Source organism: Zeus faber (genome assembly GCF_960531495.2).
Source record: "Zeus faber genome assembly, chromosome: 4".
In the NCBI taxonomy this organism is placed as follows: domain Eukaryota; kingdom Metazoa; phylum Chordata; class Actinopteri; order Zeiformes; family Zeidae; genus Zeus; species Zeus faber.
This window is the reverse complement of record NC_137191.1, coordinates 26,815,236-26,835,411: the sequence shown is the minus strand read 5'-3', so window position 1 is coordinate 26,835,411 and position 20,176 is coordinate 26,815,236. Positions and strand designations below refer to the sequence as shown.

Sequence of the window (20,176 nt, the reverse complement as noted above, 5' to 3'; positions counted from 1 at the left end):
CCAGGACTTCAGCCCAACCAGCAGGGGCCCACTTGGCCAACCCCTGGCCAACCAGGCCCCCACACCGACCCACCAGCAACCTGCCACCCCAGAAAAACCCAGTCCTCAATGTGTGCTGTTGGCAATTGCAGTTAAAAGTGCGGGGTGTGCGGTTGCAAGTCCTCCAAGCAAGTCAAACCCAAATCACTCGCACCCCTCCTGCCTCACAGACCCTGGTCTGGTGGAGTGTTGTCTGGAGTACAATTGGTGTGCGAGTGTATGTGTTCTAAGCTAATAAGAGTGGGATTCAAATTTTGGGACGGATGATAAGCACGTCGGCGCAGGAACGTGACGGGCAAGATTGCACCCCCCTGCCACATCCCCACCCACATGGCTCACACCCCACCCATCCTGCAAGCCCTAGGCCTATTGTGCGGTATATGTACTGAGTATGAGTTTTGGCACTGGGAGAGATAGGCAAAGCGCAACCAGATCACCGCGCTATAGCATGCCTACCTTCCGTACCTGGAGGCACCCAACCTACAGCGACCAGCCATGGGCACAGAGCGGCATGCCCGGCATGGCGGAGGCTAACCTTCCGCTGTGCTGGGCAGCTCCGCACCCCCGTCAGGCCCCTGGTCAGCACCCGGCCGCCAAGCATGCACAGAACAGAGGGCGGCAGACGGCCCCCCTACCCACAGCCCGCCCCCACTTGTATCCCTTAGCTGGTATGAAATCTTCCAGGAAACCCTGGTGGTTGCTAGGAAAAAAGAAACCTGGGACTACCCAGACACATGGATGGATTGACATTCATTTGCAATTTGTATCTCTAGATATTCGAATATAACTTTCTCTGCTGGAACCATAAGTTGCCACAATCTGTTCAGTGGTGGTAAGAAGGGTGACTAGCCAGGCAGGGAACGGGGTAAGGGAGGGGTGACAGGGGAGGGAGGGGTGATCAGCGATGACAGCTCTTTTTTGTGTCCCTCTTGGCTGTCATTTTGGTCCTCTCATCCCTTTAGTGTCATCTCATCTTTTCCACATCTAACGGCGCAAACAGAAGTGCCTCTTACAGGTTACACCACGGCCCCTGTCGGCGAACCGCTACCTGCCTGAATTATACATCACCGAACAGGAAGTCCATCCCAGATGGAGAAACCTGACCTTTTTCTGTCCTCCTGACCTCCTTTGTCATCTCTTCAACTCTGCTCTCTTTTGTTTTGTTTCTTATCTCTCTCCTCTCTCTCCTCACCCTTATCAAGGGTTCTCCTATCTTTTTATGCTACAGGGGTTCTTTTGGGAGTTTCCTCGTGCCTCGTCTGTGGGTTGAGGGTGAGAGGGCATCGCCACTCAAATGACCTCGCAGATATTGGCTGCTGAAACCCTTTGAGGCCCTAACTGCTTCTATACTAATAGAAATAGAAATGAAATTCACTGCCTTCTTCTTTTCTCTTGGTTTTTTTCATCATCCTAATCGTCCTTTTTCCATTTTCTGTATTCATCTCATGTTTCTGCTCCTTGCTTCTCATCCTGTCTTCTCCTGTAGATTCTATCATGTGTCGCCCCCCCTTTCAGGTAGCTTCCCAGGTCTTTCTTTGTCCCGTCCTTCTATAATCCCTCACATCATCTCATCTCCCCACATCCTCCCTATTGCTGCATCCTGTACTAATCTAATTTGTCCTAACTCAGAAATTTAATCCGGGGATAAACATTCTCATGCCTCTTTAGCCATGCATGTACCTGCAGGTACAGATTCACACTCTCACACACACACACACACACACACACACACACACACACACACACACACACACACACACACACACACACACTAATATCATGACATACCGTAACAGTAGACAGTATAACAAATTAAATATTATCTGCATTGTTGGTTTTTCGGCGTGTATGCATATTTGCATGTATGCGTGTATGTGTTGTGATTTGTAGGTCTGTGCAATTTGAATTGTCGACGTGCAAAAGGAAAACGCAAAACAATTTCCCAGCTTTTTGTAGTTGAGCTCAAAACACTGTATCTAGTGATCTAATAGGATGTAATTGCCTCTGGCTTACAGTACAACTCTAATATAGTTTATATTTTTGGTTTGTTTTGCTGATGATGGTACAGCCTCACGCCATAGTTGGAAACGTGTTCCAAAATTGAAGCACAGCATTGAAAATTAGGGGCACTTAAAGTCTCAGTTTTGTATCTCTGGTCTTGGCAAAGAAGCAACATTGACCTCAGTCACTGTGCCTTGACTCACCTGCCTGAGGCTAAATATTCCTTGGGACAATAAATTAACTTGAACTTATGATCCCTCCTGATGGCCTCCCACTCTTTTCATTCCTCTTAACCTCCATCCTCACATTCTTCCCTACGCCTTTGTTTTTCTCAGTCCCTCATTATCTGTCTGTGTGTCTGCCCCCTCCCCCCAGGCCGATGTGTGTGACTCTGGTGTTCAGTACCAAAGGCCAGCGGTATCTGCGCGTGGGGCTGGCCGCGCCCCTGTTTGGCACGCTGGCCACTCTGAGAGCCATGGTGGCCGAGGAGGGCAAGATCTCCCCAGACCAGGTGCTCACACACACATGGACACGGACACACTCAACATACGCACACATAACAAAAAACACATGCACATACACAAATTTTTACGAAAAGTTCACACACTTACATACACATAAAAAAATGTTGTCACTTGTGTGCTTCTCGTTTGGTGTCTGGGCTGGCTGCTCCGAGGATCTACTTTCTCTCTCTCTATCTCACTCCCATTCTGTTTTCCAATCATTCACTCCCTCTTTCACTCCTCCTCCTTTCTCTTTCTCTTCTTTCCTATCTCTCTCCACATGTTCCTCCCGTTATCTTGTCATGTATCTCTGTTTTATCATGTCTCCCCTCACATTTATCTCTCTCTTTCTGACTGCTGTCTCTCTTTCCTGCTCTCATTATCTCGCTCTGTCTCTCTCTGCAGGTCATATTGGCAGAGCTCTACTCTGCGGGTTTCCAGCGTTCCTTCTCGGACGAAGAGGACCTCACCGCCATCGCCGACAGCGACGTTGTCTACGCTTTCCAGGCTCCGCCCCTCCACAGCCGCGGAGGTGGTGCACCGCTCTCAGGTAAATGTGCATGTCCAGTACAATGCTGTTGTGAATATGACCCAAAGATATCTGAACTCCCGCACTTGGGGCAATCCAGTCCCCCTTGTCCAAAGAGGACAAAAGCCATGCTTTTCTAAGGGAGAACTGCAGCCTTAGACCTCAGGAGGTGCTGATCCGCATACCGACCGCTTCACAATCAGCTGCAAGCCAATCTAATGTCTAATGGAGGGCCTAGTGTAATGGTGTAAGCAGTTAGGGTTAAGATAGATAGATACGTCGATACTTTTATTCATCCCTGGAAGGAAATTACGGTACCTCTCTAGGTTGGAGACGGTTACATTTAGGTATGGGTTTGGTGTGGTCAAGATCAGTTTGAAAATCTGGAAAGTGCCTCTTAATGTGCTGTTCATTGCATAAAAGGCACATTCAGATGAACTACTATGAAGAAGTTGGTTTATGTAGCATATAGAATGGCATATTCTGTACAAGCCTGTGTACAGAATACAAGTGTGCACACATACAGTTAATGTAAAACTCTAATAATTTCCTATTCCCAACTCTAGGGATACTAATATCTGGTTCACAAGCTTGCCGCTCAAATAAAGTCAGGTTATCCCAACCCTTTGTTGCCAATGAAAAGGGACACCCATATTTCACTGGTGGGCTCAAAGAGTCCTCACTCTCTCTCATTGGGCCATTTCTTTGTTTTCATTACTCTGCTACTCTTAATCTCTGAGAAGTGACAATGTCTCAGCGCTAACATCAACCCTCAGCGGCACACGCTCCCCAGTAAGTGCATACCTTGTTGCAGTTAAAAGTGCGGGGTGTGGGGTTGCGAGTCCTCCAAGCAAGTGGAACCCAAATCACTCGCACCCCTCCTGCCTCACAGACCCTGGTCTGGTGGAGTGTTGTCTGGAGTACAATTGGTGTGCGAGTGTATGTGTTCTAAGCTAATATGAGTGGGATTCAAATTTTGGGACGGACGATAAGCAGCTAATTAATCCATTAGTATTTCACGGGTAGGTATGACAAATACATAGCCCCCAGGGAAGAGTTTGTGCAACAGCACACTTACCACCCATTGAAATGCACTAGTAATGAATCACACTTAGATGGGCACTGACAAATCCTATCCCTTTTTTTTCTCTCATGAACAATCTGTTGAGAATGATGAATGGTTTAAGCCGAATAGTAATTCAGAAGGTTTACAGGACTTCACAGATTCCAGAATATCATGTCCCTATTTACTCCCCAACTCTCTGCCATGTTCTGTGTTTTAAAGAGCACATTATGCATTCACACACTCATTACCAGGGCAGAGTGACATTTGGAAAATTAAAGATTGTGACTTTGATCGACTTAGAGATTGTGGAAATTTCCTGCATTTGCTGCGTTTTGTTATATTTTTTTAACACTGGACAAACCTTAGGATCTTAAGGTCTTTTTCATTTATATGCGACAAGCTGTATGTATAAACATCCCCTAGACTTTTATCAGGGCTGATGGAATGCGCGGAAAGACCCCTGAACGGATCAGGCATGCGTGATGGCGGATTGGTGTTGTCAGCTTTGGTCGGGTGGCATACCAGGCAGTATGCAATATAATTATTGTGTTGAAAGTTTTGTTTGCAAGACTTGTTGTCTGCAAGAAAACGTAATCACAAAGAGAAATGGCTTAATAATAATTAATAAATGTTATTGCATAACAATACGTGTGTAACCTATGGCACATTATGATTAAGACTTCACAATTGCAAACCGAGCATTAAATTACAATACCTTATTAAATAAAGTCGCAAGGAGTTGTTGGTCATTTGTTTCTTGGCCATTGCCATTGGAGGAAAAGGACAGGGATACGTTCTTCTGCTTTGCAGCTTTTGAGTAAATCTTACCTTACCTTGAATTGTTTCTGATGCTTGTGGATTGCTGGTATGTTTTGTCTGGTATAAACTTAGAAGAACTTCCTTTTGCACAATCTACTGTAACCGGTTAAGTGCCAGCGATCCTCAGGCACTTTCAAAGACTTAAGTTGTTTTCACACATGTACTGCAACCCTGAACCTATCTAGACATTACCCGGAGGAGCTGTATGTGAGTACGCAATTGTCCGAATCAGTTGGACTGGACATTAACACTTTACCCTGTCAGCTCCCTAGCACAAAGTCCAGGCAATGTCTGAATGAGCCCATGTGTGAATAGAGCAGGTCATTGTCCGGAGAATTCACAGCGAGCGAGTGGGTGTGTTGATGTTTACATACAAAGCCATTCACAAGTTTGCAGGTCAGTGGAAATGCCTAGCTGCGCTGCAGCCTAGGAAATGGAACACAGTCATTGTTGACACATACCTCACAGGAAAACAAGTAACCATCTTGTTCTTCGGCCACCTGGAAGATAGGAGAGTTGCCAAGCACTCTTGCGTCATGTGTTCGACCAGGCCACCCCACGTGAAGCTGAACAAATAAGCCACCGTGAGCAAAACATACCACACAATTATAACAGAGCTTATATTTAATAGGTATTATATAAATAATACATTAATAATAATTCTTACCAAAAAGTGTGGTCTACAACACCTTGCATTACAATGGAATACCATCCATTGTAAAAAGAAGCTGGGTCATCCCTTGGAGCAATAATCGGGCTTTCTTCAATGGCACCTGCACACCATCTAGAGTTTTCTAAAGTTCTTCCCGTTTCGGCAGGCAAATGAAATACTTGAATAGGTTGTCCTTTAGAGCAGATGTAACTTCGTGCACCAGGCATACAGTACATACAGTGGACAGTCCTACATAGGGCTCCAGACTGCAACCATGTCGCATATGCGACCCATTTTTGAGAGTGTAAAAGTTACAATTTTACGCAGCTGCATTCGTGCGAGTGCATGATGATCATTGGGTTGTTTTGGTGCCCCTCCAGCACGAGTCTTCACTGGCTCAGTCGGTATCGCCCTACCTGCAGTCTCCCTGCCTGCTGACTCTCATCAGCAGTGCGCATGTAAGTAGTAAGATAAGATGCGACGTAGGGTTGTGCGATATGTGAAACTTCTCTTACCAGCCCCGTCAGCCCAACAATCGGCAAGCGTCAATATATATTGCGGCATTGGCTGTGCGGTGCATGCAAGGGGCCGGGTGCTGGGGTGGAACAAGGATTTTTAGCAAATGCAATCATGTAAGAGCTCTTTGCGGAAAATTCTAAATCCTCTATATGGGATTATTTTGCTTTTAAACCGGACACAACCAACAAGCAGAAGGATGTAAATGAAGTAATTTGCCGTCTGTGCAACTGAGTAGTGCCAACAAAATATTCTAACACTACCAATTTAAATTGTCGCTCTTTTGCACTTTTTGCAGTAAGAGGATAGATTTTCCTCGTTAAAATGAACGCATAAAAACTCTAGAAGGTATGTAGTGCTTTACTTACTTTTTTTTCCCCACAAAGTTAATTAATTTCACAAGACTACTTTGAAACCTCTCTTCATTGCTATGCCACTGTAGTGTGTTTGTCAAGTAGGAAATTTTCTTGCGCATTTTCGACGCAGGTCGGTTTCCAGTTTATCAAGAGCCTCACTGCTGCGTGTGCTTAAAGTATAACTATGATACTGTGTGACCACTGGAACGTTCCTTCTCCTTCGGGTGTTTCTCCTGTATTATTAATAGCAGAAAATTGTTATTATTTGCCAAGTTGAATTCTCAAGGAGGCAATTGCTCGATCATAACCGAGAAAATAGCCTCCAAGAGACAGCTTATTGTTCTATACTGGCTTTGGTGGCATTCCACCAAAGAACAATGGTCAGTCTCCGAAGCGGTGCAAGTGGTTTTCGCCATTGTCACGCACATCGTCAAAGTTCTGCGAAACATTTGCCCAGAATACCTCCCCACTCGGTCTCCCACGCTTCCATAAGGCCTTCTCACACTGCTGCTTAACACAGGTCCAAAACACAGCAGGGTTCTTTCTCCGGAAGGGATCTTTGTGCACAGATTGTAGCTGTTTGTACTCTATTCTGCTTGCCTGTATATTGCTTTCCACTCTTTCCTTGATATTGCAAATACGTCCAAATACATGTAGTACTGATATCAACGTAAATACAGTCATGATTACGGATGAGTCAGTAGCCTCATTCGCCATCTCCGATGTGCTGTAACAAAACACTGCAATTTCAGCAGCGCCATGCGTCTATGCAGCATGTCATGCCTCCTGCACTCTCTACCCAGACACCACCCCTCGCCTTAACCAAACAGAGAATTTCCAGGAGGTGAGCACAGGTCTGACATGGACCATCTCCTGTTGTGTGCTACATATGTGAAAGGGCAACTCCGAACAATGTCCGTACCTCATTCCACGGACATTGCCCGGAGTTCATATGAGAAAACGACATTAGATACAACTCTGTGAGTTTGTTCTCTGTCACTTACAAGATGGTTTTAGGCGCTCTTCAATTGATGCCTTCCAGATGCTTTGTAGGAGATGGTAGTGGTTTGCTGGTCATGTTTATTTTGAGGATGTCAAACAACTGTGCCAAATTTGAAACATGGAAAAGGCAATTTCCTCTGCCAAACAATTTGTCAAACCAATCAATTTGTTTACTTTTCACACCTCTAATCAATGTCTTCAGTCATAAGAGGAACAGCTAAAATCGCATTATAGATCTAAATATCTACGAAAAAACTGGTGGCATAACCCGAATTCCTGGCTGAATCTCCAAACATAAGATACAATATTGTGCCCAACAGGGGAGACAGTGCCCATCGGCTATTCTCCAAATGCGCATTCAATGTGCACCCTTTATAATAACGTCTTCTGAAATACAGTAACTGAGGGCAATGGGTCTTCAACCTCTTTCATGATCTGGTTTGAGGAACCTATATTTTTTTGAAGCCTGTATTTTCAAGTGCTCGAAAAGCTCAAAAAGTTCTTCTTGACGACCCTTGTTATACTGTCCATTGTTTTAGCTGACTAAAACACAGTTTTCCTTTTTTGTTCGCTGCTTGTCATTTGCGACTTTTTGTTTTTAAAAATGTGTATGTCCTAATAAGACATTTTTATCCTCTTGAACTGTCTCTCGACTACCTTGGAACTGTTTTTTTGATCTTGGGCATCTAGTTAATGTAACTGCTGTCCATTTAGATCTCTTGGACTGGCTTGCTGGTTGTGTGCTGTGAAGGCTTCAGGATCTCTTCTCATTTAATTATGTGCCCCTTTGGACGGATCTGGCCCTAAATAAGTATATTAACTCGAGGCCCAAGGCCTGGTGTGGTCTGGCCCCAACATGGACATTAAGACATCTTTTCTTTACATTTTCAAGGGCACGTGAATGAAAACACAACGTCCAGTTTGACTGATAGGACAGAAAATTCCTAGATTTAGTAAGATAAAATGAAATTATGTTACAAATACTATGATTTTCTCTTATTTTCATTCATTCCACTAAAGAAAGTTAACATGAAAATACAAGGCAAATACATGTATTTGTTCTAAACTAATGGTTAATGGCACGGTTAATACATTTAACTTACCGTAGGTAGTCCAATATAACGGTACTGTAGCTTGTTGAAGTGGCAAATGTGTGTAGAAGAGTGAAGAGTGAAGCTATAAACTATCAGAAACATACTTACTTCGACTTCGTGGAGCTTTGGATAAGACAAGATGAACATAGAAATAGCCAGGACGTCTGCCCACTCCATCATCATCATCACCAATATCCACTCACGCTCTTTCTCTATAGTAACAGCAGCAACACTCTCATTGCATCAAGTTTCACAGGCAACAATAAATAGGTTGACTCTTGTCTCAGAGATTAGATAACACTTTATTCATCCCCGGGGGGAAATTCCGGTTAAAAAAAAAAAAAAAAAAGCTCCATGCAGGGGTGCTGTGATTGTTTAGTTCTGAATAGATACACATTTTGAATAGCCACTTAAATACAGGCTCTCTTGGGTCGGTGAGTAAGTTATCCATACAATCTCATTTCACTCCAGCATATCATGTCTCTGATCTCCATGTGGTGTTTTATTGTGTTAATTACTGTCATTACCTCCCTGTCAGAACCTGGATGTGATACCGACAGCGATTATGTTTAAACATTGTAATTAGCCCATACCAATTTCATGCTCTTAGAAAACGTAAAAAGACAGATTTACATTATTCAAGCAACATGGAATAAAAATGTACATGATCTAATTTGCACGAGATAATACTTGCTAAGGCTCATCAGTAAAATGAGTATTGCTCATTCACTTGAATTTACTACTTACTTACCTTTAAGATCCTCACTGAGTTGACTAAGCTGGCCAAAAAATTGTTGCATCTTGAGAAATGATGACTCATGATTTTTGTCTTAAACAACATTGCTTATTGTTCTTCCTCCCTCTGTGTCTATCTCTCTCTTGCACACACAATTCCCAGGACCTTTGAAAATGTACTCCTGGTATGAATAGTGATATGGATATGTTTTCCAAAACAAATATGGCGTGCACACTAGGCTTGGGCCGATTTACGATTATATTGTCTATCGGCGATCGACTCCATCATCGGCGATCAACTCCATCGATCGCGATTGACATTGATGACAGACTGGTTTTTTTTTTGGGGGGGGGGTTTATCAACCAGTAGGGAGACCCAGAAGTGGCTTCACATGGGAAATTAGCAGGGTCACTTAATGGAATTTGAATAGTTAACTCAGTCCAAAGCAGCAGGAACCTTGCCATCCGCATATAGCACGCTTCTGTCTGAGACAATCATGAATGTAGGGATGGATGAATGGATGTATGGCAGCTAAACGGTCAACCAGTCAATCAGTCAAGCAACAAACCATCAAACCAAACAGTCAATGAATGAACAAATCACTCACTTAATTTTTAACCAAGTAGAGAATCCCTAGCAAAGGAATTTCTTTTGGGGCAATGAGATTCATTAATATTTCATGGAGAAGGAAATTCCAGCGTAGAGCAGCATTAAACATTAAACACATCGATGCATGCCTGATTTTTAACTGATGCAAAGTTGTACAGCAACATGACACACCTCCACCCTGCGTTGGGAAGAGCAACACCAAGGGGGATTGGCTCGCCGGCCAGTGTTCTGGGTCAGTAGTTTGGGACTCTGAGCACATAGAGAGCGGGTTGAGTCAGTTCATAATCTGTTAATAATGACAAGCTTCTACTTATAGTTCCAAAGATCCAGAATGGGATATTCTTTTTATCGTCAGACCAATTTGCAAATGTGTATTAAGATAAGATAAGATAAACCTTTATTAGTCCCACAATGGGGACATTTTCACAGTTTACAGCAGCAAAAAAGTGACAGCAGAAAATAGAGAGCATCAATAAAGAGTCGTAGTAACTAAACGTAATTAAGGTTCAGGGTAAGCACTGTAAACAATATTAATATTTCGAAAATATATACCTGAGTAGAAACAAAATAAATAGCAATCAGAGTGTTGAAGCGAATTGCACATATTTCGACACATATTTCGTATTAGTCTGGAACTTCTAATTTTGCCTAATTTTCAATTTATAAGGGCCATTATCAACGGGCACAGACCAATATATCTCTCGACGCATTTGGATAGACCTGCAACCAATTCGTGTGACATAGCACTGAGCGACGGAAATATGGCGACTAACAGGCCCAGTTGCTAAATTTGCTAAAACAGACTTATTCTGCAGAGCAAATGACACATGAGCTGCAGATTCGACTGGTTCCCAGGCTAGCCATAAATATTCATATGATAATAAAATATATATTATCAGTAAACAAACAGCCAGACAATGGCTCTACTACTCCTCCAACGTACATTAGTAAGGTTTCACATTGGCGGTGTAGAAAACACTGGGAATCAATTAGGGTTCCAAAGCATTGTACCAGTATCCCATTTTACCCTCAGCAAACCAGGCTATTTGCACACAAATTCCGCAATAAAGCTCCGAAATGTGGCATCGAGAAAGGCTGCAAGTGCCCAATTTTATGTGACATTCACTTGATGCTCTTAGAGATCAAGTCCAGGCTATGTGTCCCTGGGTAATAGAAAGGTCTATCAAGATCCAAGCACAGTGGATTGTGGGAGATGTCTGGACGGACAGGCCATGTGGGTCAAGCAGTGTGTGTGTGTGTGTGTGTGTGTGTGTGTGTGTGTGTGTGTGCGTGTGTGTGTGAGAGACAAAAGCCGACCCCCCTTGGAAAAGGTAACAAAATCTCACGCAAGATTAAAGGATCAGTCACATGAGCACGCACAGCTACACACACAACCAGATACACAAAATACACACAAACAGACACGCGTACACCTGCGTACAACGCAAACACAATGATCTCACGTTCACAAATACACACACAGGCACAAAACAAATGTTGTTGCACACCTAGAGAGAGAACAGTTCTAAAAGAGCACAGTGAGCAAATCTTGTCATTTTTCGAACCGGATCTCTCTCTCTCTCTCTCTCTCTCTCTCTCTCTCTCGCTCTCTCTCTCTCTCTCTCCCCCCCCACCCTCACCCGCTCCACACACTACCACACACACACACACACAAACATAAACCACACTAAGCTTGTGTTTGAAAAGCGAGCAGGCACAATTTCAAACCTCCCTATGATGGGACGGAATCAGCTCCTGTCACAACGAGCGTTGGTGTGGAGGGAGGGCCAGCAGGTCCAAAGCAATGTCATATCACTCTGTCTTTCCCTCCAACACGCCAAGGGATGTGGATGCCATGTGGGAGTGGGGAAGCAGGGGACTTCGGCAGCATCCTATAGTAGTCGGACCCCCTGGAGTCATACATGGAGGGAGTTAGGGAGTTCGCAATGGGGCACACACACTCAACTTCTGGACCGTCTTGACTGCAGATCAGAGTTTGTCTTGAGTTTATTTGTTTATCACTTTGTTTGTTCATTGTCATTCTTGAAGGGACATTTGGAGGACAAAATATGGTACGGGTGGCTAAAGAGCATGTGCACGTAGATGGACAGATGTGCAAGCAAACGTGTACATGTAAGGTCTATAAGGTAAGAATCTTGATGGGATAATTGGTTGTGTTTGTGTGGGTGCATCCACATTTCCAACTTTTCATACACGCGCTCCAACTGATTTAACAGCAGGGGAAACATGAACTCCAAGTTCCAAGTACAACCACTCCTTCCATTTAACTTGGATCATTTAATTGTAGTTCACTAGACGAGGCGTGTGAAGCACGCTCACTTATGCCCTGGGTACCAGGATATAGCTTGCATGACAACCAAGTAAGAAGAGCGGAAGACGGCGGGTAGAGTTTGTGGAGCATTTTTACAATGCAAACCAACCTGTTGGCCCGGTAAGAGGAGATTCCTGCTGAAAGGACCCGACACCACTCTGATCTCGGTGCCTGTGCACATTCCTTGGCCTGCTTTTCCCATGGTGTCAACCGTGGTGCATGGATGCCGGAATAATGGGGATACCTGCACCATACCTTTATTTTCCCCCACTTTCCGGTATTATGGAAAATGGCACATCTCTGCAGCCACCACACCGCGCCCCACGATCTCCTCGTCCTAGGTTTTGTGACTAGTGACGAGGAGTGCGAGTTCCCTGGAAATGCATTGGAAGCGATGGGAGATCAGCGTTTTGCTGTTTTATTTCTGACATGTTTGGCCACAATTAATCAGCAGCACAAGTCAGATGTGAAATTCCAAGTGTACCAATTACTTTATACGTTACGCATGGTGGAAATTGAGTAAAATAAAATACACCCAAGGTCAGGAGGAGAAGGTGAATTTTAGGGTTGGAAGGAGGGTCATAAGAGAGGAAGAAAATGAAAGAGAAGTGTGCATTTATCTTGACCACAATCCATCACAATTAACACCGCCAACTGCACTGTGATCACCACATCACAGTTTTCTGTATAAGACTTATCAGTTATGATTGGTTTGCAGCAGGGGAAGTGGTTCGATCTATGTGTACATGCAGGTTTCAGGTGTGCTTGATTCCCTGTTCTTGGTGTCATCCATCAATCCTTTGTTGGCAGGCGGCTCAGGTGTTGTGCTGTGATCAGCAGGCATGTGGTCCGGCATCCGCTTCCTGTCAGGACCTCTTGACACCTCGGCGGCTAAGCCTATCAACTGCACATCTGGCCACAGCCGGCTCACATTTTCTTTAATGGTGTCGGCTGTTCCTTGCCCCTGGTCGCCGGCTGTTTCTAGATAAATATTAAGAATACCCTGAAAGCGTCTTTAAAACAAGCTCACCAAATGAAAAAAATAGAATGTTTCCTCAGCGACAGCACCATGTGAAGACCGACCTCGACCTCCTCTGTTTTAGCTTCCTCTGTGCTAAATTGGGCTTTTAGAGTGTTCGCCTGAAGGAAGCTACGGATATTGGATATTAACAGGGAGAGATGGAACATTTACACTTCCATCGAAAAAAAAATACTCAGTTTCGGTTATTGACTTTGCCATGTCAAAGCTACGCCAATATCAATGTTCATTCTACCAGGTTTCAGAAACCGCAACTTTAAGACTAATAGTTGTACACATTCCGACTCCTTTTAACAAGGCCTTGTTTTAAATAGCCACTGTACTATTGATTTGCTGTAACGGAGGGGTTACACGCAGGGTTTCTTAGATACAATCAGGTTCTTGGAAGACTTGGAAAAAGTGAATTACTTGATACACAAACTCTGATTTAAGACAAACTCTGATTTAAGACAAGGTTTTTGTCTTGTATTGGTATTGTATTGTTTCCTTGTGTTTCCATATCATCCCAATAGCATTTACCACAGGTAAAAGACTAGTTTAGCCTATTCCAAGTGTTTTATTGGTGCTGTGGTGATATCAAGTCTATGGATGGTTGGAAAATTTGGAAAAATTGCCTACATTTGTGAAATCTTTATTTTCTTTTATTTGAAATTGAAACTTGAACTTGGTATTGACGTATTAAGATGCAGCCTTTTAGATTGGGAAAACAAAAACATTTTTTTCAGGTTTAACAAAGAAAAGCAAAGTTGATCCAAAGACTCAGTTTTAACCACTGGGCCACACCAGGAGCAACACCGTCAGCATCACGTCAGCAACACGAAAGCGTTCGCATCATTTGATGATTCGTCAACCTCTTCCCGGTCTGTCTTCACTCCGTCTACAACGTGCAAACAGCATTCTTGAGACATTAAACTTCAAATTGTGAAGTTTGTCAAATTTCAATGGGGAAGTGAGTCTTTGCTTTCATTTTCAACCGTTAATTTATTGTGTGTGTGTGTGTGTGTGTGTGTGTGTGTGTGTGCGTGTGCGTGTGTGTGTGTGTGTGTGCGCGCGCGCGCGAATACGCATAAATATATACACACACATATATAAACTGTGTGGTTGTGATGCATACCATGCTTGTTAATCAATATTTTCATTAAATACATCCTTTGAATGGCCCTCTATGGAGTCTACGCTCCAGTTTGACCTTCCACATATCAGCATCTGCGCGTTGCCGTGGCACTGACGCGTCGCTTTTGTTGTGGCCCAGGGGTTCATCTCTTTCCAATTACTATTCTGTAACAGTGTGGTTATTCCTACCATTCATTAATACTAAAAGTCTGCATGTCACAACATGACAATGTCTGAATGTTTGTTAATGTTCTGACCGCTGCCCCATGAGGCATCATCATCATGCACCATTTCAGAAAATATCTTACTTGAACTCCTTATTTCTCATTATATACAGTAGCTGTTGAGGCTGTGGCGTGGGGTCCTCCCAAAACCGCAAGAAAACCGTTGTTGCACTAATGATGGAGAAGGAAAGTGAAGAAACAGAAGTACTTCCCACTAGAATAAAGGAACAGAGGAAGGTGAAGGGGAGAGGAGCGTCCTGTCCTGAGGAGCTGCATCCTCCTGATGGTTGAAATCTTTCATTAAAGCCGCCGTGCTCAGCGACAGCCTGTCAACAACCCACCGCTCTCTCTTGCTTTCGTTCCGTCTTTCTCGTCTCCCATCTTTCTCACCTCTCTCTCTCTCTCTCTCTCTCTCTCCCCTTATCCATTACTTTCTCTCTCCCCTATCTCCTCCTCTTCCCCCTTCACCCCGGGGAGAGAGCACAGAGACGAGGTGAGAATGAGCGTCTGGCAGGGAATGTTCACCCGCAGCACTCTGGAGATTTCAGTAAAACCGGTCGGTCGCACCTTCCCTGCGTGCACCGCATCTTATATTATATTCTGGTCCTAAACAGCCAGCAAGCCATTTTTTAAAATATTACAAATTGAACACTGGTGTGACAACAAAACAAACAAAAAAGCCTATTAACTAATCACATGAAAAATATTCTTTCTGTATTTACAGAAGATACCACTATAACTGATGGTGTAATAATTATAATGAATCCTGCAAAACACAGTGTCCAGTTTAGTAGTTTCAGGTACATATTACAGTTTTCCACAGCAAAAGTTACAAACACCGTGGTTTGTGTCTGGACCGATTAACGTGCAGTTAGGGTTACTCTTCTGGCGTTCAGTTTAAATATCCCTGAAGAACGGTGTTTTAAAAATTACTATCGTTCCTGGATGATGCAGTGTGGACACAAAGGAAAGGGTCGGTCTCTCCAGCGGCTCTTATAACATCCTGCGGAATAACTTCTTTGAGCGATTATTGTTTCCGGGGTTTTGAAAACGCAGTACGAGTTACAGTTTTCCGAGTTCCCTTTACACGCAGCAGCGGCTCAAGCTTATCTGTCTAGATGTCATACTCGCACGTGGCTGGAGGGGAATGACTTCCAAGAGACTTAGCCTGGATTAACAGTATATAACTTTGGAATATAATGTCACAAAGCTGCCCCCTCCTGAAACTTATGAAGTTACAGTTTTTCACAAATTTCTGTGCCACATGTACTTCGATATTGATCAAACTCGAACGACAAGACGTCTGAAACGTCCCAGTTCTAATGAGACCTGAACAATGTCCGTGAGTTCCGCTGTTGTCGTGTTTCAGATACTTTTAGCCTAAAAAACGCAGAGATTTAAAATAAAAAATCGCTGAGCAATAATAGGGATCCTAAGTATACTCGATAGCAATACACAGCATCCAGTTTGATCGTGTTAGTTACGTATTACAGTTTTCTGGGTTCTCTGAAACGCAGCACGATTTTCCGGTCTACCGTGAACACCGCATTTGCTCCCTGGGTCTGTCGTCTCCTGGTTGCTCGGCTCGCAGAACAACTATGCGATCTACACAGCCCCAAACTAAGTAGGTAGAGTAAATAATAATATAAAACATAAATGTTTTAAATGAATAATATATGTGTGTATATATATTTATGTGTGGTAGAAAAATGCAGATGACCTCGAGATGAGGGGTTACATCCATAGGGCGTCGCACGCAGCACTGTGTGCTTTCTCGCCCTGCTTCTGAAAGACAAGCGTACAGCGTGTGATTTCATTGCTGCTTTGAAAGAAATCATTATCGGACCTTAAAGCCACCGACGAGGTCCTTATCTCGCCGTAGTCAATATATTTCTCACCGGCTTAGGGCTTTGTTTCACCCCGCTGGCATGTCTTGCTTCTGGAAACCGCTATCTTCAAACAAAGTTGGTGTCCTTTTTAATTTGGAGACAGCCTCCGAGGCAACGGAAGCTGCTTCCTGTCTGAACAACGTCTGGCTCCTTGGGGGGGTGAAAATTATGTGTGTTACATGGGACAGTGTTTACATGTTTCTGTTACCTTGTGCTTGTCATTTGCATAGCAGTGTGCGTGCTCATGCTGAAGCCATGACTATAAGTGTGGGTATTATGTGTGTGTTTGCTATATGGTTTCCCTCAATGTATTGCAGGTCCATAGCCCGCCGGGCTTAGGTTGATCCCCCCCGCTGGGCCTAAGAATGTTTTTTAAGGTTGGGTAAAATTGTCTTTCATTGTAGAGCTGCACAGTTATTGCCCTGTTTTCTCTCTCTCTCACACACACAAACACATTGACAACGGACCCGTCTGTGAATAGCCACTCTTCTACGTTCACACTCTGAATCAAAACTTGATCATGCACTGGATGTTTTAAACATCCCGCTGTGTGTATTATGTCTGTAATCTGTGTATATGTCTGTGTACATGTACTGTATCATGTCTGTGTAATGTATATGTTTGTCTCTGTGTGTGTGGATTATGCCTGTGTAATGTATGTGTCTGTGTGCGTATATTATGTCTGTGTAATGTATGTTTGTGTCTGTGTATTATACCTGTGTAATGTGTATGTATCTCTTGCGTGTATTATGTCTGTGTGTGTGTGTGTGCGTGTATTATGTCTGTGTAATGTATCTGTGTGTATTATGTGTGTGTGTGTGTGTTATGCCTGTGTAATATATGTTTGTCTCTGTGTGTGTATTATGCCTGTGTCGTGTGTGTGTGTATTATGCCTGTGTCGTGTGTGTGTGTGTGTGTGTGTGTGTGTGTGTCTGTGTGCGTATATTATGCCCCGTGTTAATGTATGTGCGTAAATTTTGTGCATGTTCATTATGTGTGAGACGTGACTCCACCTTCAGTATTATATAATTTTTCAGTTGGAGAGAATTGGCATCTGTGGGTGTACGTGTGTGTGTGATCTCTCAAGGCGGCAGTGATTAATTGTGCAACGGGAACTGAACAAGTGCTGTTTAATGGAATTCTCTGATAATGTCAAAGTTTGCGATTCCCGAGTGGCGAGAGGTTCCGCCTTCTCAAACCTTCTGGGCTATTATCACCCATTAATCAAAGGATGGGTTTTTTTGTGTGTGAAGTGAAGCGACGCTTTTGCGTACAAAGTTAATTTCTCTGTCTACTTTTATTGTTATTGTTATCATTTGGTCATTGTATATTGCAAATTCTTATTGTTCACCCCTTATTTTAGGCAAATTTTTCCCAGTTTACTGCTAGGTTAATTTTTTATTTCTATTACTATTTTTTATTGGCAAATTTCCCTACCATCGAGCCTTCTAGTTTGCTGTACATTGCACCTTTTTTTTTTTTCTTGTTCATTGTTACAATTCTTGGTGTATTTTATAATTGTTTTGTGCATTTGTAGGTTTATATTTAATGTTTATTGTTACTTCCAGATCTAAGGTTCAAGATGTTTATTTGTCAAGTACATATACATACGAGCATACAAATTTGTAGTGAAAAGACTGAGCAGATTATGCACAATAAGTACTATGGCATGATAGCTAACTAATTAACTCACTAACTAAACAAACTGATTCCTAAAACGCAATTCAATCGGTAAGTAGAATAAAATAAGAGTAAAATAAAAGGTAACAAAGTAGGAATACAAAATATTAATTAAAGGAAGGAAGGAAGACTGTTATGTACATATACAGATATGTGCAGTAAAGTGGCATGTGAATAAAGTGAGGTAATTTGAGAAATATACAACAGTACAGCACAGCGAAACAATAACACCGAACAGAACAGCAATACAGCACAGTATGTGATAATCCAGTACAGTGTACTGCATGCAGTAAAGTAACATCATACGGTAAGGCAGTGGGGCCTGTGTGTGTATCTCAGTGAGGGCCCCTGGTGAGTTCACTATGACAGTCCTAATGGCTTACGGGAAGAAACTCTGTCTCAGTCTCTTTGTTCTCACTGAGTGACTGCGGAGGCGCTTGCCTGACCACAACAGCTGGAACAGTCAGTTGTTGGGGTGGTGAGGATCCTTCATGATCCTGCGGGCTCTGCTACTACACCTCCTGCAGGGAGGGGAGGGTAGTTCCAGTGGTACATTCGGCTGAATGCACCTACCTCTGCAGGACCCACCTGTCCTGAGCAGTACAATGTTAATGTACTACTGTACATAAACACATTTCTGCTGTTCATTATTTATCTTATTGATTTATTTATATATTGTTTATTCTAATGGTACAAGTCCACCGGATGTAATGTGCACGCTTCCTATTAAATCCATGTTAATCCACTGCTGCTCTATTTTTGCACAAGTTATTTTCAACTGTGTGCGGCTACACAAGCTTTTTCCATAGAAACACAAGATAAAACTACATAGAAATGTTTTTGTAAAGAGTCCAATCAATTAAAATGTGTTTTATATGAGTCTACATTGTACCAGAGACCTAGAGCTCCTGTCGAATTTGCTTATTGATCCAGACCCGTTTTAAATACAGAGAACCAACACGCTGTGTCTGTGTGTGTGTTCAAGTTCATTGGTGGGTCGTTATAATGTGCATAAGTTCATCTGATTGGAGAGGAGGTGTCGAGGATAGTGTGGAAGGAGAGGAGAGAGGGAAGTGAGGAGAGCGCTGGGCGCGAGTGGAGGGAGAGAAAGTGTCTGAAGAGAAGTTCGTAATAAAAAGGAACACGGACATCCCAGGTTGTTATTTTCCGACTGCCATGTGTCACAGTATTATCAAACAGTGTGTGAAAAAAGATTTCAATCGCTGTTTTTTCCAATGTTCCTCCTCTCTCTATGACAATATTGATGCTTCTGGGTCGCTTCACCACGCAGCCAGTGGAAAACTATGCTGCACCAACGCGCCAGGTGGACTTCTTCTGTTAGGCTTATTTTATTGTAAACCACGCAAATGTATCTATCTCCCTATTAGGGATGCAATGGTACGCAGTATGTTGTTGAACCGTTCGGTACGCCCCCTATGGTTCACTACGCACACGTGAACCGCGGTATTAGGTGTAGGTGGAGTCTACCGGAGGGATTGATGCAGTGTACTTGCGCGGCATGCTGTAAGTCTGCTTCCTATTGAATCCATGGCTGCTCCACCGGCCATGTCAGTCGTGCGGGGTCTGTGTGGAGCCGAGCAGCATTTCCCTATTTTTGAGGTCTAATTTTATAATAAAAATAAATAAATAGATATTAATGAAAATTCACATTTGAATTATCCACTATTCTGGACACCTCCCCTCCAATCAGGTGAATAACAACCAACCAATGAACTTGAACCCCCATTTCCCTCCTTGCCCCACAGTCATACACAGAGAGCGTTACACTAGTTATTTGTGGCAGACTACTATAAATACATTTTTTAAACCTTTTAATTTGTTTATCATCTTAAATATAAAGATACCGTAACTGTACCGTTACGGTGTCCCCAAAACCGCGATACATACCGAACTGTGAGCTCACTGTACCGTTGCATCCCTTCTACCTACCTACCTTCCTACCTAAAAGATGAAAAT

At 43.2% G+C, this 20,176-nt stretch overlaps 1 protein-coding gene across 1 annotated transcript in view; it reads left to right on the top strand.

Moving 5' to 3' along the window:
• usp43a (ubiquitin specific peptidase 43a) overlaps positions 1-20,176 on the top strand; it is a gene marked incomplete at both ends in the record, with an annotated part of 159,835 nt that overhangs the window by 87,833 nt on the left and 51,826 nt on the right. The window contains 2 exons of the mRNA XM_079999519.1: positions 2,416-2,551; positions 2,949-3,093. Of these exons, the coding sequence (XP_079855645.1) occupies positions 2,416-2,551; positions 2,949-3,093 (281 nt within the window). The remainder of the gene's footprint in view (positions 1-2,415; positions 2,552-2,948; positions 3,094-20,176) is intronic.